The 23520-nt window shown below is 36.3% G+C and overlaps 1 protein-coding gene across 1 annotated transcript; it reads left to right on the forward strand.

Moving 5' to 3' along the window:
* The first annotated feature begins 520 nt into the window (after positions 1 to 520).
* On the forward strand, positions 521 to 22930 carry camkva (CaM kinase-like vesicle-associated a). The gene is made up of 11 exons (XM_088338853.1): positions 521 to 851; positions 13416 to 13542; positions 13604 to 13735; positions 14990 to 15064; positions 15132 to 15270; positions 15357 to 15477; positions 15555 to 15630; positions 16160 to 16296; positions 16361 to 16439; positions 17579 to 17666; positions 19007 to 22930. Exons 2-11 carry the CDS (start codon positions 13448 to 13450, stop codon positions 19277 to 19279), a joined length of 1215 nt encoding a protein of 404 aa, XP_088194979.1. The 5' UTR covers positions 521 to 851; positions 13416 to 13447; the 3' UTR covers positions 19280 to 22930.
* The last annotated feature ends 590 nt before the right edge of the window (positions 22931 to 23520 follow it).

Raw genomic sequence — 23520 nt, forward strand, 5'->3', positions numbered from 1 at the left:
CAATACTCGCTCAGTACACTTCAAATATATTTTGGGGGATATATTATACACTCCCCAGTTTTATTGCGTGCACCAAGCATGTTATACATTTTTCTGTCCACATGATAGCGCAGTCTAAGACATTGATCATCTTGAAGCCACTCAGCTTGTGTGGAGCATTCTCTGCAGGGATTCAATGTTTTGAGTGGTTTAATTTTGCCATCACTTGTGGATGGTATCAGCAAAAAAATTTTTTTTTTCTTTCAGTGCGAATCGGTACCATATGACCCACAGTCCAGTATAGGTTTGCGTCCAATAAGCGCTGACCACTGGTGTACGTCCAAGACTCGGTGTACGACCTGAAACTCAATTGGAAATCATAGAAATAACAGAGAACATACTTCTGATGTACCTGTGAATAATTTTGCGTCTTCCATAAACAAAACACGCATGTTTGAAATGTGGAAACCCAATGTATTTAAACGCATGCACCGAGAAAACATTTCAAAGCTCCAACTCTACCCATGGGAATCGAACCTAGTGCTTGGGATGCGCACATTTTGACCACTAAAGGAGCGCACTGGTTCCCATTAATGACGACGAAGTGAAAACCGACGTAGAGGCTCTGACGCACGTAGAAGTCGTGCGTCCTGCGAGCGCGCACGCACCCATCCTGCCTCCCTCCGCGCTACACTGCGAACACGTGCGCGCTCCCGGCAGCAAGCTGACCTGTTGGAAATGTTGCAAGGAGCCTGAAAAATCGAAAAAGTCCCCACTGCATCCAAGAGGGCAAAGTGGAGGAAAAAATTGTGCAAGGAATTAAGAAGGACGAAAGAGGCTTGGATTCTTCTTACATAATCGATTCTTTCGAGGTAAGTGAGCAAATAGTGTGCATTTTTTGGAATATCTTTTTGTTTTCTTTGCTGGTTGTTTTGCTCGGAAGTAAAATGGTTTTTTTATTTCGTTAGCCCACAGACTTCATTTTTATTCTGAGACTTTATCAGAACTCTACTTGGAGACAAGCTGATTCTGTTTTCACAGTACAGTATTCACGGTGCCTGCGACAATTGACAAGTAATCCTTTCGCACCGAGTCATCTTGCACCCCGCGGGGCTGCACAATGAAGAGTGGGGAGGGAGGGAGTTTGAGAGAGAGAGAACGAGTCAAGTTCGAGACTGCATTGTGCGTCAAAAAATATATAAATGCATTAAATAAATGTGGTTGTTTTTCCTGATCAGCACAAGTAGTGCTTTGCAAATTTATCTTAAATGTCCTGGGGTGTGCCCTCGTTGTCTCCCCAAAAGTCTGCTTGGACGTTCTCTAGATCCTCTTGATCTCAAACATGGGGATCAATGCTGTGATGGATGTCAAAGCCAGGCCAATTATGAGATCATTTTGACACAACTTCAATAATCACAGCCAAAACAGATGTTCTATAAGCTTTGAATGTTAGGTGGACTTTCACAAAATTACGCTTGGCTGTTCCAAACTCATCAATGGGATTCAAAGTTGCTCTTCATTGTTTTGCCGTTATGTAAAATATCACGTCAGAAAAGCCGCAGTTTTCAGTCCCATCATGCAAAAGATGATCAGCGTGAATGCTGTATCGACAACAGCGCAGCCGCATACTGTAGCCCTGGGTCGCCATAGCAACTGAACAACATCAGAGAGAAGCTGGTCGGATGAGCCGGCGATGACAGAAGAAGATATGAATGGTCGATTCACGTTCTTGGCTGGCTTTTTTGTTGCTTGGCACCAATTCTTTCATAATTCCCTTATGGTTTTGGTTTGTTGCCTGAGCGAAATGTTCATATCTCAAATGGAGGCTAAATGAAGCACATACTTCACAGCCTGGCTAAAACACAAGACCATCTGTCCTGTTTCGTCAAGCCTTTGAAGAGGTGCCACTTTGGCGAAATCCGCTGCTCTGGGATGCGGCTGTGGAACCAAAAATCATGGGCGTTTAATGTGATATCACGATGTGCGTATGGTCAGAAAAGCAAAAAACTCTCAATTCAGTCAATAACTCCATATATATATATATGTATCCGCAGACAAACAGCTGAGGAGCATGTTTATAATGGGGCAATTGGGAGGAGTGGAGAAATGATAGACAAAAAACACAGTCCAGAAAAAACTCACAACTGGCAAGGTAAAGGCAGTCCTGAATCAGTCAAGGACAGGCATCAAGGGGTCAGGAACCAAGTTCAAGCAAAAATGGAAAGCAATGATCCTACAGCTTCTGCCTTTGGTCCAGTCATTATATACCTGGTTGTGGAGATTTTCCAATCATTCTGACCACTGGCACTCTCTCAAGAACGGTGGCGTGCCAGATCTTAACACCTATTGTATTTTTTATATAAAAATGTCGGGTGGATTGGGTGGATTACATGTCCAATAATTGCACATATTTATACCGTATTTTCCGCACTATAAGGCGCACCGGCTTATAGGGCGCACCCCGAAAAAATAGTTTTTGGTCCTATTTTTGACATACATAAGACGCACCGGATTATAAGGCGCTACAATGGGAACGTCGACAAAACAGTCAGATAGTTCAGTCCAACTTATTACCCCCTTAACATTCCGAAAGCTTGCAAAGACGCAAATACGTGTCGAGAACACGTGCGGATGCGGTGTCCGTACGATGTCACTCAAATGCATCGTTCCATCATTCGGAAGGTTAAAGTCTTGGGATTCAAGAAATGCCAAGCATTCCTTAGTATCTATTTTCTTTTTCGCTCGCAACTTTACTGTGCATATGACAATAAACACTTGGAATTGAGTTTAATTTAAAAATAGACACTCCATTCCATCCATTATCTACACCGCTTATCACAGAAACATCGAGTTCAGTCTCAAACAAGATACAGGGACAATATAAAACCCGGAGTAGCTCACCGAAGTCGTTGTGTTCATAATAATGTCCAGCCAATGTCCTCTTATATCCGTGAGGGTAGTAAATCCAGGAGAATAAAATATTTTCAAATACAGAATAGAAAAAAATGCTTTCTCTATGCCGTCAGCCACGTGCTATACACATTCATCTTTTTCGGCCAATTGCAGGCTTTGTTTCGCCGTTTAAGCCAATGCCAGCCTGTAAATGATAAAAAGGATCCGCCCCTTGACCTCCGAATAACTTTAGCCAATAGTGATCGATTCAAACGATGATTGACACATTGGTTAGCCAATGAAACGCCGGTAAATAAATCCCAGCATACACCGTGTACTACTAGTCGGCGACTGCAAGTTAGTTGGAAACCTTTGCAATTTTAAAATTGATCCATAAATAAGGCGCACTGTATTATAAGGCGCACGGTCAGCTTTTGAAAAAAATAAAGGCTTTTGGGTGCGCCTTATAGTGCGGAAAATACGGTACTTAGTCTAAATTTGGTTTCCATGAGTACATAGCGGCAAATTATGCATTATTTACCACAATTTCAGTGTGTAAAAATGACATTTGTTGTATTATTTTATCAAAATACCAAATGGGTTAAAAATTATTGTAGGCTGTCCAACTTCTTTATGTAGCTTTACTGAAGTTAACCCGTTCAATGAGTTGCTATCGTGGCACTGCTCAACACAGCTCTTGCACCAACGCAGAAAAAACATATTTATATTTATCAAAGTATTAACTAGGTAATACATATTATTATATCAGCGCACAAGAAAATCTATCCAGCGCAATGTTCCCTCTAAGCTGCATGTCTGCGCCATTGCGCACTACCCAGAGCTTTTCCGCGCACAAGAAAATCTAGCCAGCTCACAAAAATCAGGGCTCGAAATTGCTGATTAAGAAGCGAATTAAGTCAAAGTTACAGTGCATGAAGGTAAAAATATACGGGTTCCCCTGACTTTGTGTTCTAAATGCGGTATTTTTAAGTCGAAGTAGAACGAAGCTGAGTAAAGTCAGTAGAGTTTTTCGAGAACCTGCTTCTTCGCCTCGGCTCTCTAAAAGGAACCGTCTCTTTCAGGTCCTCAACGGCTCTTCAGGTTGTTTTTGGTTCTTTCATCACTATATGACCAAATATTATGTAAAATTATGTGACTTTAAGGAGGGGGGGAATAGAGCAAAGAAGAAAAAAAAAACAAAATGGAATCGTAGTGAAAAGCTGAGAAAAAAGAAACAAAAGGAAGAGAAAAAAGAAGAAAAAAATCAGAAAAAATCCAGAAAAAAAGAAAAGAAAGAAACAAAGAAAAAAAGGTAAATAAAGAACAAAAAGAAAAAAGTAACAGCTGGGAAAAATCAAACACAATCAGATTTTTTTTAAAGGAATTAAAAAAAATTGAAAAAAAAAAACAGGGAAAAAGAAGAAAACGTTTGTGTTGCATTCAAATAATTTCCAATTATACCAAGTCAATCTTGTTGCCAACATTGTACTTCCACTAAAAAATGTGATTACTAAAAAGGCCCCCAAAAATGTTAGTATTATGCGACAAAAGATATCAGGAAAAAAAAGAAATGGAAATCTAGTGAAAGAATTGTTGTAAAAACAAATGACGTTTGTAGGCCGTACATCCTTCGCAATAATACATTAGTCAGTTCATTCAAAAGTGATTTTTTTTTTTGCATTCCCGGAAACTCAGCAAAATGTAACGTGATGTCAAGTTTTGGACATGTTTGATAATGACTTTGTTGCCACACTTGGGTTTGCTGTTGCTCACTGTTGTTTCAAGCGTTGCTCACCGACTTTGTGTGAACGCTCAGACCCGTGGAAAATTAGAGGGAACATTGTTTACATCTGTCCAGTTTTTTATCGAAGCATGTGAATGTGACAATTTTCATGTTCAACATGACACCAACGTGCACATGCAAGCTCATTTATTTGTTTGAGAATAATTGCAAGCTAAGATGCTTTGTCATTTCCCCCTCAAGTGTTTCCTCAATCGCTGCAAGTGAATTCCCAAGCATTAACCAAGAGCTTTTTATCCAGATCGTCCCCAAAAGGCATAGATAAACGACGCCTTGAGTCAGCATTACAGGGTCCCTGCCGTCGTCTTTATCAAGGAGAACTGGCTTTTTTCTATGAGCTAGGTGAAAGAAGTAGGCGTTAGCCTTGTAGCTTGAGCACTAATGATGAATTACAGTACCAAACGTATAAACCGGGCATGTAAAATATTGTTGAATTCAAGACATTTGCCCAGGGTAAGTCGAAAACCACTACACATAGCGTGCGAGGGAGACAAGTCAAAGACATTGTCTTTTGTTTTGAACACTATTTGTGTATGTCTAAATTGATATACAGTAATCCCTCGGTTATCGTGGTTAAGGGGGACCAAAACCACCCGCGAAAAGTGAAAATCCGCGAAGTAGCGACGCCCCTTCAAAAATGCTTAAACATTGTTTTTTTTGTTTTTGTTTTTTTTTTAAATTATTTTATTTTATTATTATTATTTTTTAGACCCGGTTAATGGGGACCAAAACCACCAGTGAACAGTGAAAATCTGCGAAGTAGCGACGCCCCTTGAAAAATGCTTAATAAAACAAAACAAAAACAATTATTATTATTTTTTTTTTATTATTATTATTTTACTTTTTAAAAAAAATTTTTAGACCCGGTTAATGGGGACCAAAACAACCCGCGAAAAGTGAAAATCTGCGACGTAGCGACGCCCCTTCAAAAATGCTTAAAAAAATAATAAATAATTTTTTTTTAATTGTATTTTATTATTATTATTTATTAGACCCGCGAAGCTCTGAACCCGCGAAGCTCTGAACCCGCGAACGTGAAACCGCGAAGTAGCGAGGTCCGTATCATGCCCTTTGACATTTTAAATAACATCTCTAAAATAGACCCATTTGACAATAACTTTTCTCATTTTAAATATTATATTTCTATGTTTGGTGAATGTTTACTCACATTACACAATCATTTGACGATTTCTCAATAAGAATTAAATCCCCAGATAATTTTTCTTAGTCTTATTCTGAGAATTACTTTTCCTGTATTACAATTTTTTAAAGTTATTTTTAGTATTTTACATTTTATGAAATTCCATTATTGATTAAGTATGAGTTTTCTTATTTTACTCAGAAACTAGTTAAAATATGGTAGAATTGGAAAAATATTCCTAAAAATGAAGTGTTACTTATCTTGTTGTCAGAGAAAAACAAGGTAGGAAATCCAGTAAAAATATAAAATAATTACTTGTAATTATTTTTAATTACCCAGAAAAACAAATACGATAAAATGGGAAAATCAATGCCTAAGAATAATTATTTGTCTTATAATACTTGAAGATAAAGTTCAAACATGACGTCAAATAGAAAAAAGAAAACTTGAAATAAAAAAATATTTGGTTTTTTTTTTTGTGTGTGTGCACAATTTCAAGGATTTTAAGTGAAACACTCTTTAGCGAGTGCGAGAATTGAGATGATGAAATAACACTGGTCTAATTGAGGAGGTAATCCATATGTATATCATATTTTCAGTCAATAACCTAGCTGGTCTCATCAAAAAAGACACACTTATTCACTCCCTGCAAGCATTTTCTGCACAAACCCCACCCTGGAATTGATCATCCAATCAGGTTTATATGAGAATCGACCAATGGGCCCAAAAACTGTGAAGCAGACTTGTTCAGGGTATTGATGTTAACCTATTCGAATCAGAATATATCGTATCATTAATGTGAAAACGCAGTTGTGCAGGTGTTACTAAAAACATTTTTAAAACACCTTTACAGTGGAATTGCATTTTATTCATCCATTTTCTGCACCGCTCGTCAGTTGGGTCGCGGGCGTGCCTGAGCCCATCCCGACTGTCTTTGGGCAGGGGACACCCTGAACTACTTGCCAGTCAGTCGGAAGGAACACAGAGGCAGACAAAAGACAGACATTCATACCTAGGGACAATTTGGACCTGCCAATAAAACTGAAATGCATGCTTCTGGAATCTAGCAGAGAACATGCAAACTCCGTAAAGGGAGACCGGGAGTTGGATTTGATCCCAGGACCTCTGAACTGTGGAGCCTAGAACTGCAATTTAGAATTAAAAAAAAATAAAAAAATTTAACAAATGATTTAGAATGTCATAAAACTAAATGCTCAATCCATTGAGAATAAAAAAGTTTCTTAACCTTCTACCATTGATGTATTAAAGCCTGAGCAAAAATAAGTTAAGAAAAAAACATTTCCCATTTGTTATTAATTGTGTTGATCGTGCTTGGTTTTAAAGCATTTACTCATTTTACTATACTTTATATATATTTTTCTCAGTTAAAAAATGAACAATTTAAATCCTTAAAATGATTTAAAAATAGTCAGATAATTTTGTTAATTTCACTATTTCAAAAATCTTTAGCCAATAGTGACCGATTCAAATGTCGAATGACACAAATTTGTTACAAATTTTACACAATTTTACGAACTGTTTGAAATCAGAGCCAGAAAAAAAACATGTGCAAATGGCCTATATAAAATACATGAATGCAAAGTTTTAAGAGCTGTAAACTGGTGGTTTCCAAATGGCCACTTTTGGAAACGCCTGGACCTACCATTAGAAAAAGGTGTAAAATACAATGTCTAGTTTTTCAGATTGTGATCATATTTGACAAGGTACTAGGTAATATTAACATATATATATATATATATATATATATATATATATATATATATATATATATATATATATATATATATATATATATATATATATATATATATATATATATATATATATATATATATATATATATATATATATATATGGTGGGAATAAAAACCTTCTCATTTTGTGTGTTCCAACTCAGATTACTCAATGTTAGTAATTGCAGATATTATTAGAGTTTGGGACAAAAGTCTTGCTTTTCAAACGAGACCAAACAAGACCGTCCATATTCTCCAAAAAGTTCAAGGACAGCATTTGATTTACAATGGGTACGTCTTGGATTTTAAGCAAATTTGACAGGAACTTTAAGGGGTTAAGAAGATAGTTGGAGTGGATGCTCACTGGACAAGGAGGGAACTGAGAAAATAACCTTTGGGAAGAGAAGCTTGTCATGTGAATGTATTGAGCAGGAATCAAAAACGACCCAGCAACTTAAAGTGGGAGCCTGGAGTATTAATGGTAGTGGTTGGCTAATTTTCTGATTGGGGGCATATTGGCAGAGGAATTGTGAGTTGGACTGGTAAATGGGGTAATGCTGCTATCTCTCAGAGAAGAAAAGGGACTGCAGGCGCTGAACCATGACAGTAAAAAATAGACATTAGTATTAGTTCTTATTTATAGCTGTTAATGCCCGCGGCTTTAAATTCGTGAATTTGTTTTCTTAAAATTAAGCATTCGTCTTTCAATCGGGTGCGCTCTGTAGTGTGTAATTTACAGTTACCTTTAAAAAAAATAAGAAAAACCTCCTTAAAATGAGCAGAAATGTCAGGTAAACTTACCTATTTCAAATATTTTTTTTGTACGTGGCAGTCTTGTTAAAAGGGAAGCAGGAGGTGTCATTTTGCATCGATGTTAGTCAATTTTAAAATCTTAAAGTACCCGTTAAAGTAGCTTCAAATTCCCCCAGTGGTACTCGTACTCCAAGAACCACTCATAGAGTCTGTCTGAAACAAAAACAACACCGTCAACCTCTCCAAGCCACAGCTAGGAGTCCAGGCTGCTCTACAGCCTTCAGCTATTCTGGGTTGATGCTCCACTGCACTGTTCTCTGGTGCGCTGTGAAAAATTGATACTGCATAAACATGAATACCCTTTCATATGAGAGGCCGATCGCAAGTCAATTATACTTGCTCTCACATATAACATCTTACACTCAAACATGTACACCTATAATCTCATACAGACACAGTAATATTCTTACAAAAACAATACTATACTGTCTCATACATGCTACGATACACTCTATGAATCCTCTCAAACACTCACTTCTATACCCTATACCATACTACTATACCAGGGTTTGGGAACCTTTTTGACTCAAAGAGCCATAAAAGGAAAATATATGAATTTTATTTTGGGAAAGAGCCACACCATATATTATGAGAGACATTTACTAAATTGCTAAACCCGCGCCCCAGACAAAAGCTTAGTCTTCAGCACATTTATTTTTGATGATTTGATAAAAATTATGAAAAGAGAATAATGCCAGAGCCCGTGTCCCAAAATCAACAAACATAGCACTTTAAACTTGTCTCTTTCTTGCAATTACTCAAGATCGGTTAAACTCATTTTGACCCTTTTTTTCATACATATTGGTTTCAAAACCAGATGCAAGCAGTTATTTTGTAAATACGTCACAACATTCTGCAAACAGGGAGCCTGATGTGCTTACCTTTGGCGCAGACGGCGTAGGGCGAGATATGGGAGGGAGTGCTTGCACTTTTTGCATAGCTCCACCCATCCCTCCCACTCACCCAATCAAATAACTTTAAGTTCTCTTCCGGAGTTTGGGAGTATTTACAGTTTGTTCTGTGGATTCATCATAAGGTATTTGAACATTGAACACAGATTATATAGTGAGCTTTTATATAAAGGATTCTTCAGCGTTGTACAGCCAAAACGAGTTTATTTTGGTGTGCCCCTTGACTGTAAATTGTGAAAAACGTGCCCTATATATTCTGCAAAGTACTGCATCGAAATTCAGCTCTGGTTTGGCTTTGCGTGTATCTGAACAGGATTAATGGCTCAAGTTTTGAACGAGATGGAGAAAATTTGCATGCAATCAAATTTGTCTCTGAGCCACAGGTACTCACAGAAAGAGCCATATATGGCTCGCGAGCCATAGGTTCCCAACCCCTGTACTATACTCTCATGCACACACTACTATGCTTTCACACACATTTAACTATACCCTTACACACATACTACTATACTCCCACTCCACACACACACACTCATTTACTCTCTCACACACTACTATTGTTTCTCAAAGACCATTACACTTACTATTAATGTACTATATGGGTTTTTCACACCAAGTGTGAGCACCTCACCTCTCAGTGTTGTTTTACTTTGCGTACTTTTGGTAACCACACATTACACACTTTATCTCTGTGTGTGTGTATACATAGTACTGGAGTTGCTCCCAGCACAGAAGTATGTGTGAGAGAGTATCGCAGTAAATGTGGGAGAGTATATTTGTTTATGTATGACAGCATAGTAGTCTGTGTATGAGACAATAGTAATATGTGGGGGAGAGTATAGTAGTGTATGTATGAAAGTATGGTGGTATGTGTAAGAGAGTATAGTAGCATGTGTTTATGAGAGTATATTAGTATACGTGAGAAAGTTCTGTAGTGTGCGAGAGTAAAGTTGTGTGTATGAGAGACTATAGCAGTGCTTGTTCATGGGCATGACTGTGTCTGTATGAGAGTATATTTGCGCATGATATAGAGTATGTGTGATTTACGTGTAACAATTTACATTTAACGTGTGAGAGCAATTCCGATTTACTTTTCAAATGGCCTCTCATCCTTTCAGGTAACGGCAAACGTAGATTACCTCCAAGCCGGCAACAAACATAAACATCATCTTGTTTTCCTCTTACCAATTCCAGCAAGATTTTTTTAAGTGTTTAATTCCACAAGAATCTTATTACATTAGTTTGTTTTTGGGTGGATGTTTTCTCCTATTTAAATAATCCACGAGAAAATTAGGAAAGAAAGTTAAAAAACAAACAAAAGCACTTACTTTCAGTGGTTCCCAAATGTTTCATAGACTTGAACCCATTCACCACTCAATACCAATTTCCTCTATTTATAGCAGTTCATTTAAGATTTTGTTTGATATTATGGCTGACTCTGATTGTAAATTTAACTATACAGAGAGTAATAAAGGTTTTATCCGCTCCACAATAGAGAATAAAGCATATCTGCAGAGATATCAGTCTTAGTAATGAGCCCCCTCGTGGACCGTCCACTGACTCTCAACCTGCTTGTAAGCAATAAGCTGTATAAAAGCTGCTCGGTCAATACTCATTTTCTCATTCATATGGTTCAATTTTTAAAAACTGGATCGTCAGAAGAAACATAATATATGACGGCGCTTTTACAGCCAAGAGCAATTTTTTTGCTTTTGTTGGGGTCTCGGCTGAGGCTCCAGACAGCAGCGAGCTCACTTAGATTTCTCTTATGACTTCCCACTCTTTTCTGCTGGCTGCTGTTTGTATCGCGGAGCTTGCCAAGATAATGCCTGTTTAACATAAAAGGATCTAGTATTCGGATCGACTTGGTAGATTGTTCGTATTGTTCTCATGGTGCAGTATAAAACGTGAACTGGGGATTTGTTGTCAAAGCCGTACACCAGTGGCTAGATATTAGGTACACATGCATAATTGAACCACTGTGTCTCTGATAATATCGTTAAAAACTAAGCAGTGTATATATATATATATATATATATATATATATATATATATATATATATATATATATATATATATATATATATATATATATATATATATATATATATATATACATATATATATATATATATATATATATATATATATGTATATATAGAGCTCGGGGGTATGGCGCCCGCCCTGAGACTGGGAGGTTGTGGTTCAAGCCTCGGCCGAGTCATACTTAAGACTTAAACATTGGTACCCGTTGCCTCCCTGCTTGGCAATCAGCATTAGGGGTTGGAATTGGGGGTTTGGTCACCTAATGACTCCCAACACCTCAGTTGGGTTGAGCGAGGGGGGCTGGGAATCCCCTCCTCTTAATCAATCTCCCAAAAAGAGTCAGAAATGACTCGAGCCACCTCCCACTTGGGGGATATGGCTGTGGTATATATATATATATATATATATATATATATATATATATGCAATGCATGACTCGATCCGTTTCATGTCGTCTGATCGCAAAAAAACATGTTTCGCATCATTTTTGCTGGGGACGCATAGCCTCAAATCAACGTGCGTCCCCGGGACGCAACCTTTTTGCCACAAAGTTGTCATTATTAACAAAGATTTACTGCACTCCAAACTTTTCTTCAGGCAGATCCGCCATTGTTGTTTTGGTCTCGCGGTTCGAGTTTTCGTCTGCACGCCGAACTCGGCCAACGAGATCTCGTTGTGTAGTGAAAGGAAGTCCGTCTTTTTTTTAGAGAACCGGCTTTTTTGGCTCAACTCATTAAAACAGCTCACTTGCTTTGATGCATTGTATTACGAATTATTATGTTGTATAAAGAAGTTAAGAAAATAAGGAAGTATAAAAGGAGAAAATGAAAAAAGACAGGTTTGTGGTTATCCCTTTAATCGGTATATTACCAACAATACTTTGATGCAGAAAATGAATTAATAATTTGATGATTAAAACTGAATAAATATATAGATTTATACTATATATTTGTCGCCGATTTACGATTTCAACCTCGATAACACAAAATTTTGGGGACCCATAGATCTCTGTTGGGACCCATAGATTTTTGAGCATGCGAGTCCCCGGGTCCCATCACTTTTCAGAGGTAAAATGAACACTGATATGGTGGTGGGAGTTTTACTGTGTGGGGCTGCATTAGTGCTGCCGCCATATTGGTCTCAACTGTTCTATCATCTAACCCCAAAACATGTACAAGAGGACTTTCGTTTTTTTTTGAGAGACTCAAGGTAAACGTGATGGACTGGCAAAGCACGTGTCCGACTTGAACCCTGTTGAACACCTCATCCTTCACGGTTCACAGATCCCTTGACCACCTGGGTTGTCAGTGGACCACTGAGGATGCAACTCTGGACAGCTTTCTCCACTGCTGACGGTTCCAAACCTGTTTTTGGGTCGTGTGCAAAGTTGGCACCAGTCAATTCTTTGATGTTGTCTGTCCAGTTATTTTTCTGTCTTCCTCTTTTGCCCTTTTGGACTGTGCCCTGGAGAATAATCTTGCCCAGTCCTTAAGCTATTGTGAAGTAACCGTACCATTGCAGTTTTCTTCTGCGCACAGTTGACAACGGTTCTTCGTAGGGACCAATGTACCGTCTGACTGTGTTGGGCACCGTTTCCTTAGTCACCTGTAGCTGATGCCTAGAAGTTTCCAGAAGCATTGCATCTCCATTACCTGGATTTTCATTTCCAGCTTCGCTGTGAGAGTCCTTGCCTTGCAAGTGTAGACTATAGCGTAAAATGGAAGTAACCAGCGCTTGCATTGGTCTGATCTTTGATTTCACTGCTATGATCTTCTCCTTCCAGATGGGTTTAAGTCTGGAAAGTGCAGCTGTAGTTTGAACTATCCTGGCCATGGTTTCTGGTCCTGACCCATCTTCTGATATTTCAGCTCCGAGATATTTAAATTTTGTGAGAGGTCCAAGCTCTTGGTGGTTGTTGATGTTTGTGGTGATACCCTTGGGCTTGTTAGTCATTACTTTTGGGTTTTTTTGTGCTGATTTACATCCCATACTGTGTTGATGCTTTGTCCTCTGTAGCATCTGTGAAAATGAGGGAAATGAAAAGAATTGTCCTTGATGTGACTTGTTTTTTTGTCCAGCAAAAGATTCCCTGGCTAGGGCAGGAGCTGCCATGCCATTTGGTTGCCTGACGCTCGGGGAGAAGAAGGATTACAACAATCCAACTGACATCACTGACAAATATGATCTGGGAAATGTCATCAAAACGTAAGACTTGCTGAATTATGACAGGGTGCTTCCAAAATGTCAACATCTATTTGTTTTGCAGAGAGGAGTTCTGCGAGATGTTCAGAGCAAAGGATAGGACCACACTGAAAATGTTCACATGCAAAAAGTTTAACAAGAAGGATGGCAGGAACGTGAGGAAAGCAGCCAAAAATGAAATAAAAATTCTAAAAATGTAAGTGGCGTTTGCATTCAAGGCTGATTAATATTGAAAACATTTTACAAATACTGTGAAAATATAACGTGGAAGCTTTAACAGTGACTTTAAAGTGACACCGATTTAAGTCCCTGTTATACGTCTACTGCCCTAATGGTTACACATTTTTTTTTAATAGATTTCAGATAAAGATTGTATTGTACTCTGATTATATGACAACATCTAAGGATATAATGTGGTAATTCATCAATTTTCATTCAAGATCCATTTAATGAATTTAATAAATATGCTTTTGTAGATGCAGAAGAGCTGAAATAAGCCAGGAAATGTCGCCAGAGTATACAAATTAAGAATAAAAAAATTAACACATTAAAACCAGAGGCAAGCTTTAGTGCCAAACATTAGCCACATATTTAAAGTGATAGGGAAGAGCTAGAATAATCCAGGAAAGGTGGCAAAAGTATAGCAAGATTTTTAAACAATTAATTTTAAAAAAAACACACAGGTTGACAGCCTAAATTTCCATCGGGGTATTAAAATATATATCCTTAAATATTGACAATGCACAGAATTTATTAACTCATTTTTCTGACTAGAAAAAAGTCTCATTCCCTGCAACAAATCCCGTATGGAAACTGTAGTGAAATAAGTAAAACAATAAGTTTTGCACACTGTATTTTAATTATTAACAAATATGATTTGAATAAAATTGTGATAAATGGGCAGATGTGAGTTTGACAAAATATCATATTCCCTGTAAAGCGTATTCAAGGGTCCAAAAAGGGCTATATACATCAAATTAATCATATTACAAATAATATCATTATTGGGTTTTTTTTAATAAAAAGTAGTACCAAAAGTAGCTGACATTTTCTACATTAGATAATTTTACTGATTTTAAGTCTTAAATTTCTTATCTCAGTAGAAACACAATTAACAATTAGTACTATAAGGAAGTATTACTTATAAGTAAAAAAACCTTTTTTCTAGTGTATTTATTTCCATATTTGCTGCTTTATTCGTCTATTTTTGCAGTGCTCCTTATTGCTTTCCACTTGTAGAGTTACTGTAAATACTGGCTGGTATAGATTATTATCATTGTGATGTCTTGTATGTGTCAGTTTATCATCACTGTTTTGACCCTGTCATGACTCAAGATTCCTGGTGAAGCACTATGGCTTAATGTGCATTTTGATGATATTGCGCGTTATACATAGATGGAATTATTATCAAAGTATGACTTTTTTTTATTCCGCTTTCCCCTTTACGCAGGATAAAACATCATAATATCCTCCAGCTGGTAGATGCTTTTGAAACAAAGAAAGAGTACTTTATCTTCCTGGAGCTGTAAGTGTCTCCAGCTTCTAGAAAAAGCCTTGATGAGCCTTTCGACAAGTATGTTTCTCTTTTGTAGAGCAACAGGAAGGGAGGTATTTGACTGGATTTTGGATCAAGGCTACTACTCAGAGAGGGACACCAGCAATGTGATGAGGCAGGTTCTGGAGGCTGTAGCGTACCTGCATTCTCTCAACATCGTCCACAGAAATCTAAAGGTACAAAGGGTGCTCTGCTGACACCAGGTGATGAGTGAAGAGCACTTCAGCTGCATCTGCTCACATGTTTATGTTCTTTCACACAGCTGGAGAACTTAGTGTACTTCAACCGCTTGAAACATTCCAAAATTGTGATTAGTGACTTTCAACTGGCAAAACTGGAAAACAGACTTATTAAGGATCCGTGCGGCACTCCAGAATACCTTGGTCAGTCAAGTTGTATATGGTGTATATCCACCCGAAAAACTATGGAAAGCTATGAGAGCCTCTTTTTTTACTTTCAGCTCCTGAAGTTGTTGGAAGGCAGAGATACGGACGACCTGTTGATTGCTGGGCGATAGGGGTCATCATGTACATACTGTAAGTGCATTTTATTGGTGAACGAAAAGATTTTTTATGAATCGTACGTACACTCTTGTGTACAGTGTTGGGCATGTTACTGAAAAAAGTTCCTTCAATTAAAAGGTGATTCCGATACCCACCAGATTACTGACACTCAAAAGTAGCCTGTTACTAGTTAAATTCAACAGCCACATACTCCACCGCCACCGTAACTGCATTTAGTTGTACTTTGAGGGTCAATACAAACCGGCCCACCGTCATCTAGTGTTGCAGGTGGATTGAAGGTTGTAGTGTATGTGACATTGTGAGCAAATGAAGAACAGTTAATTAGAAAACATTGTAATTCTTGATTAACTTTTAATAAGTTAATGTTATAACGACAGTTAATTTCGAAAATTTAACTAATAACATGTTACACTACAGTACTTGTTCCCTTCCAGCAACATGTTCCTTTGTAACCTGTTTGTCCTAACATTGGATATACTGTATATGACTGGAAAAGTCAAAACTGCATCTCTAAAAATGTTTTTTCTTGTTGCTTTTAAAGATTGTCTGGGAACCCTCCTTTTTACGATGACACGGATGAAGATGATCCAGACAGTCGGGACAAGAACCTCTTTCTCAAGATTTTGTCAGGGGACTACGAATTTGACTCGCCATATTGGGATGATATTTCTGATTCTGGTAAGCAATTCAAATTTGTTTTGCCATAGATCTGAAAATAGTTGACCGGTGGACATCTTTTCAGCCAAAACCCTGGTGGCATCTTTAATGGAGGTGGACCAAGACCAGCGTTTGACTGCACAGGAGGCTATTGCTCATGAATGGTATGATATACATTTTTAAAAATTCCCACCTAACACAAATGTAAATATATTAAATTGAGCTAAACTGCATTTCCGGAGTGAGAAGAAAATGTGTCATGATGCTATAGATAGATCAACGGATGAGTAATCATTTTGAAAAGTGTTTTGAGATCCTACCAAATTACAATAATAAGTTTTCTTCCAAGAAAAAAAAAGGAATTACATAAATTAAAAATTGCATCAAACACACACACACACTACACTGCAAAAAGACCTACCCAATAACCAGAAATCTGTGCTTACAATTAAGTATAACTATTCTCATTTGAAATTAATTTTCTATAGAAATAAGAACAATCATGCTGAAAATGTCGAATATAGCAGGTGGTAAACTGGTAAATTTTAGTCATCAATTTTGTAGATGAATAATCTTAAAACACGAAAAATAATACATTATCTGTTATGTCATATGTTTAAGGATGTATTTTCATTTATTTTTTTCTGGATAAACAAATTTTTTTGAGTAGCTCGCGGATATGGTTGTAAAAAATTGCCCATCATTTAGGAGTCATTGCAATTATCGAGTAAATTTGATTTGATTTAACTTCTAATAACTAGTCCCTGGTGACAAAATACTAAGAATGATAATAGTAATAACAAGTTATTTTAGAATTGAATATCCAAATGGTAGCCCTTTCACTCCAATCAGTAAAAAGTAGGAGCTCTCAGCTTCAAAATGTTGGTGACCCCTGCTTTTAAGGATAACACTTTGAAATAAAATAAATAAAATTTCAGGGAGGTCCTTGATATAAGAAAATAGTTTAATGAACTGTTATGGCAAACGGTAGCTATGAATTTACCAGAAAATAATTTTAGGATATAAAGTATTGTTAAAAAAAAAAATCAATCCCAAAATAAAAAAGTTGTTTTCTCTGGGTTAAGAATGTATTTTATAGGCTCCCTAAGCTTCTGAGAAAAAATAGATTAAAAAAAATAAAACTTACATCGGGAAAATAAAGTCTTAACACACATCACAGTACAGAAAAATGCGTCATAAGATATAACAAAAATCGGGCTTTGGCAAACTGTGATGGAAACAAAAATGCTCAAGCCAAGTTATCATGTGTGCTGCTCACTTAAGTTATGGCGTTTTTCCACAGGATTTCTGGCAACGCTGCTTCTGATAAGAACATTAAAGATGGCGTCTGTGCGCAGATCGAGAAGAACTTTGCAAAAGCCAAATGGAAGGTATGCAGTTTAGATCTGTCTGCAAATGTTTGCTTTCTATATACAATGATATATTTTTTTAATTTTAGGATAAACACACTAAAATTTTAAATTATGGAGGGTTCATGAAATAAATGATAGAAATAGAAACGTATTTTTGATAGAATTTATCCTATATTCACACACCTGTCAACCTGTACGTTTTTGCCATACAAAGTACGTTTATTATGCATTTTTAGACGTGTACGACGTACGAGAAAATCTGTACGGAAAAACGCAAATTTGTCAATTATGGGTACCATCCGGTAAACATGGACTATCACGAAACGGCAAATCAATAAAGTCAAACCAGTTCCAGTTGAGTCGTGAAAGGAAGTCCGTCTCTTTTCAGAGAACCGGCCTTTTCGGCTCAACTCATTAAAGATAGCCGGATCTCAAACGGCTCACTTGCTTTGATGCATTATATTACGAATTATTATGTTGTATAAAGAATTTAAGAAAAAAAGGAAGTATAAAAGGATAAAATGAAAAAAGGCAGGTTTGTGGTTATCCCTTTAATCAGCATATTACCAACAATAATTTAATCCAGAAAATGAATTAATAATTTGAATAAGAAAATGTATTATTGTACTTAATTATATTTGCATGTATTTTTTCCTTCTACAGTGAATGTCTAAGCGACTTTAATTTTTTAACTTTTTTTTATAATAAACCTCATTCATGTCGAGCAACTCAGTATCTCACAACAAAATGTTAATTAATAATATATATGATATATCAAAACACATGTACAACATAACATGTTAAACTACACAAACAAAAACGTTTGAAAAAAAAATATGGTGTAAGATTATTTTGTGTTTTGTACGGGGGTATATATATATATATATATATATATATATATATATATATATATATATATATATATATATATATATATATATATATATATATATATATATATGAAGATCCACTTCCGTATTCCGATCACGATCCGATTGCGAGAGCGACTTGCTTCCCGCGTCCAGTAAGCACCGGATCGCTACGCATATGGGGCCTGATTGCGTTCTAGGCGTGACGTATGTATGTATGTATGTATGTATGTATGTATGTGTGTATGTATGTATGTATGTATGTATGTATGTATGTATGTATGTATGTATGCGTGTAATAAGGCACACCAGCCTATAAGGCGCATGGAAATAAAACTACATTAAGGGTTAGGATTGCAATAAAAAAAATTACCGGATTTGTGCATTCATTGATCAGTCCGAATATATCACTGATCACAAATGTATAACATTAGATGAAACAGAAATCAAGTCAACTCTAACAATCTCTATGTGTATGCCTACTCACAGAAAGCAGTCCGAGTCACCACCCTGATGAAGAGACTGCGGGCATCTGATCAGGGAGATTCTGCAGCTTCCGGAAGCGATGCCGGAGCACCGGCCGGGGCTGCTGCTGCTCCGTTAGCTGGTGGCGGAGGCCTTAGCTTTGCCGCTAGTTTAAAAGCAGCAATGAGCGCAAACGCCCCCGACACACAGACTCCCTCCAAGCCTGCAGACCCTCAGCCAAGCGCAGCCATAGCGGAGGAGAAGACAGAGGAACGGTGCAATGGTGATGTTCTCTAAAGATATGATGCGATGAGATTAAATGCACACAAAGGAGAAACATTTTGGATGACTAACAAGCACATAAGCAGTATAGTCAATAGGGTTGGCATAACTTTGTGGTGTATATGTTGTCCAAATATTCTCTGACTTATTCTATGTTATGTATTTCATCTATTTTCTGTACTGATTGTTCTGGAATTCACATTTCTCTTGTTACTTTGTGTGCAGTTCCCTTTAAAAAAATAATACATGTAGTTAGTTTAAAATGAGTAGCTACACTTTTGTGCACCCTCTCCCTCTTGACTAACTGTAAAAATGTAATTTCGTGAAATCAATTTCCACTCTGATCATCCATTGACTGCATTGAAATGTAAATTGTGTGAATTTATTTGTGCCGTTTATTCATGCAGTAGAAAATGTATCAAACAAAGCAAATGATAGTCTCACTGAAAAAGTGACTAACCTAAATGCTAACATTGGTAAGAATGTTCACATTTGTCTTCTGAAAACATTTATTGTTATCAAAAGGAGCCTTCTTAAAGATGTGTGACAGAAAAACATCTCAGTTTGTGGCTTAACGCTGGGGAACAGAAAAACTAAGTGTAAATAAATGCAATTAAGAGAATTACAGTTTATTAAAGGTCAATAACCGCATTTCCCGAACTACGCTGCAAATGAATGACTAAATACAGCCACCTTTGGTGTACCATTTGTTTATTCTAATTTTATTTTCTAATTTTAAAATATTCTTACTTATTTTTCTAGTAAAATGAGAAAACTCCTACTTAAAATTGCAACACAGTCTTCTGTGACAGAAGGTTGATGTTTTACCAATCTTAAGTCTTATCTTTCTAAAAGTGATAAAAAAATGATTCACAAAAAGAGAAAAATTATCCACCAACTGCCAAGTCTACTAAATGTGCTTATGATACGTGTTATTTTTCTTATTTAATTTGGAGGAAAAAAACAGTTAAACCCATTTTAAAATGCATCAAATGAACCATTGTTCTGCTGACACGGTTATAATTTTTTTCAAGTGTATAGAGCGCATCATTTTGAAGGAACACTTGCTTAAAAAAAAAACAATTCATAATAATAATAATAATAATAATAATAAAAATAAAACCTTTTTTTTTCATACTGGCTGAACTGAGCCATAAATTGCTAATATATATATATATATATATATGATGCGATATAAAATTGAATACCCGCACAAAAAATGATTGGGAACCACAAAATATTTAATGTGTAAAAAATGAACAAAATTTTACGTTCATGTGTGTTGTCCCATGCTGTTCTTAGAGTATGTAAAAAACAGGCATTGTTTTCTTCTAGAGCAGGGGTCGGGAACCTTTTTGACTCAAAGAGCCATAAAAGCAAAAAATATTAATTTTATTTTGGGAAAGAGCCACACCATATATTATGAGACAAATTTACTAAATTGCTAAACCCGCGCCCCAGACAAAAGCTTAGTCTTCAGCACATTTATTTTTGATGATTTGATAAAAATTATGAAAAGAGAATAATGCCAGAGCCCCTGTCCCAAATTCAACAAACAGACCACTTTAAACTTGTCTCTTTCTTGCAATTACTCAAGATCGGTTAAACTCCTTTTGACCCTTTTTTTCATACATATTGGTTTCAAAACCAGATGCAAGCATTTATTTTGTAAAAACGTCACAACATTCTGAGAATAGGGAGCCTTATGTGCTTACCTTTGGCGAGAGATGGGAGGGAATGCTTGTACTTTTTGCATAGCTCCACCCATCCCTCCCACTCACCCAATCAAATGACTAAGTTCTCTTCCGGTGTTTTGGCGTATTTACAGTTCTGTGGATTCATCATAAAGTATCTGAACACTGAACACAGATTATATAGTGAACTTTTAAATAAAGGATTCTTTAGCGTTGTACAGCCAAAACGAGTTTTCCCCCCCCCCTTTTTTTGTGTGACACCTTGACTGTAAATTGTAGTGAAAAACGTGCCCTATATATACTGCGAAGTGTTTCATTTGCATTTAGTTTTGGTTTGGCTTTATGTGAACCTGAGTAGGATAGACAATCTCGATTTTGAACAAGATGGAGAAATTTTGCATGCAATCAAATTGGTCTCTGAGCCATAGGTACTCATAGAAAGAGCCATATATGGCTCGCGAGCCATAGGTTCCCGACCCCTGTTCTAGAGTTAGCAGTGTATTTTCCTAATATGAAAACTAGTGTCTGCTGCTACGCTATAAATTAGGGTTGAATGAATGTGCCATCTTCGGTTGTGAAAAAAAGTTTAAACTTTTTCTATAATTTAGACACGTTGTCACATAAACCGCAGGTTTCCGGGCATTTAAAAGAAAAACTTTGGTTCATAGTCTAGAAAATACGTTATGCTATATACAGTAATTCCTCCCTTCTCACCTGTGTCCAGCAACACTATTTTCAAAAAAACTTTTATTGTGAAATTCAAATGACTGCAACAGAGCAAACATCACACTCCCCCTCATTAATTCTTTTTTTAGTTAAAGTGCCTTATATATTATTCTTTGCAGTAAAGATTTGTTTCAAAAGAAACCACTCTATTAAAATTGCCTATTTGTTATTTCTTTGAAATGTTTTACCTGCTTCATTTGCTCTTCTTCTTTAGAGTCTTTTAGACCACTTTCTACATAAATACTGTATTCCTTACATTTTACTGATGTTATTGGGGCCACTCTGAAAAGAAAAAAAAATGCTCCACAATATTAACGTCTTAATTTTACATTTATATAATTATAGAAGACATTTACGTGTTAAAAACGTTTTTTTTATTTAATGTAAATCTTAGCGGAGGTCAAAAATGTGTATATTCCTGACAAGTCATAATTTTTCCATATTCTGAGGATAAAGTGGCATAGAGTGGTGAGATTCAAAACTAAAAGCACTATATTTTTTATGCTATATCTGTTTTTTGTAATTGTAAATTCACATATTTTTACTCTGCAAAAAAGGTGTTTTTCAATTCATCATATATTTTGATATGTAATTCAAATCAGAAATTAATATTTTTCAGGAAAATGCTGAGTATTAAAATGAAAATAATAATAAAGTACTCATGATTATGGCACATCAATAATATAAGGTATTTATTAATGGAGTTTAACTCTTCCGATACTCTCATTGAAGCAAATTCCCATTGTAAAACCATTCTTGTGTTTTCCCTCTAATTATACAAAATTATTTTCCTAAATTAATAACTTCAAGATGTAAAATAAAATATGTAATCATAAAAAAATGTTTAACTGTATAAACTTAAAACAAGAGTAAAAAATAGTGTCGTCTGACAACTTTAATCACAAAAATATAAAATTGGGCTAAAAAACCTTATACATTTTAAGATAAGAACGTTAATATTGTGGTGGAATTATAAGTATTTTTTTCTGGAGTTTACCCCAAATTTCTCATTGTGTAAATGCAAGATTAAAATTGATGTGACGTTTGTTTAAGTTGTAATAGTAATGTTGTATTGTTGAGTGTAGTTAAGTACTGCTTATTCATTCCTGAAGCGGTATCTGTGTATTATCTGCATTATGTATTTGCTTTTTGTGTACTTAGCAACATTTAGCAGAGTTAGCAATTTGCTACAATGCTCATGAAAAAATAAAATTAGCAATACATGCCTGGTTGGTTGTTTGGTAAATTGAGCCTACTTTTTGTGATGAATGGATGAAAGGATGGATGGAGGGATGGACAGACGGACAGATGGATGGATGGATAGATAGATTTTTACTTCAACAGAATACTATGTGCAGTATGAGGTATAGAACAAGGCTGTATGGTACCTTTGTCAATGTCGTGGGCCCGCCGCATGAATTTATTTGGCCTGAAAGACCATTTTGAGAGAAGCACCAGAGAAAAATTAGCTGCATTGCGTCAAACAATGACTTGCGGCTTTAAATATGTCCACTGGATGTCCTCCCTGATGTTATTTGACTTAAAATAAAATAGTAGTAAATAGTAAAATATAGTATCTACCAAACGCATGAAATCTAACAGCAAAGTTACCATATTCATTTTTATTTTAAAAATGTACTTAAAAAGCTGAAAATCTTTTGATTTATTAAATCAATCATTTATATTTTTAAGCATTTTTGAAAGGGCGCCGCTACTTCGCGGATTTTCAGTTTTCGCGGGTGGTCTCGGTCCCCATTAACCGCGATAACCGAGGGATTGCTGTATGCATTTCAACGGACAACAAAAGCCCGGTTCGATTTACGACGGGGGTGGGGG

The sequence above is a fragment of the Urocampus carinirostris genome, chromosome 6, assembly GCF_059441175.1.
Source record: "Urocampus carinirostris isolate Australia breed hairy pipefish chromosome 6, RoL_Ucar_1.0, whole genome shotgun sequence".
NCBI lineage: Eukaryota > Metazoa > Chordata > Actinopteri > Syngnathiformes > Syngnathidae > Urocampus > Urocampus carinirostris.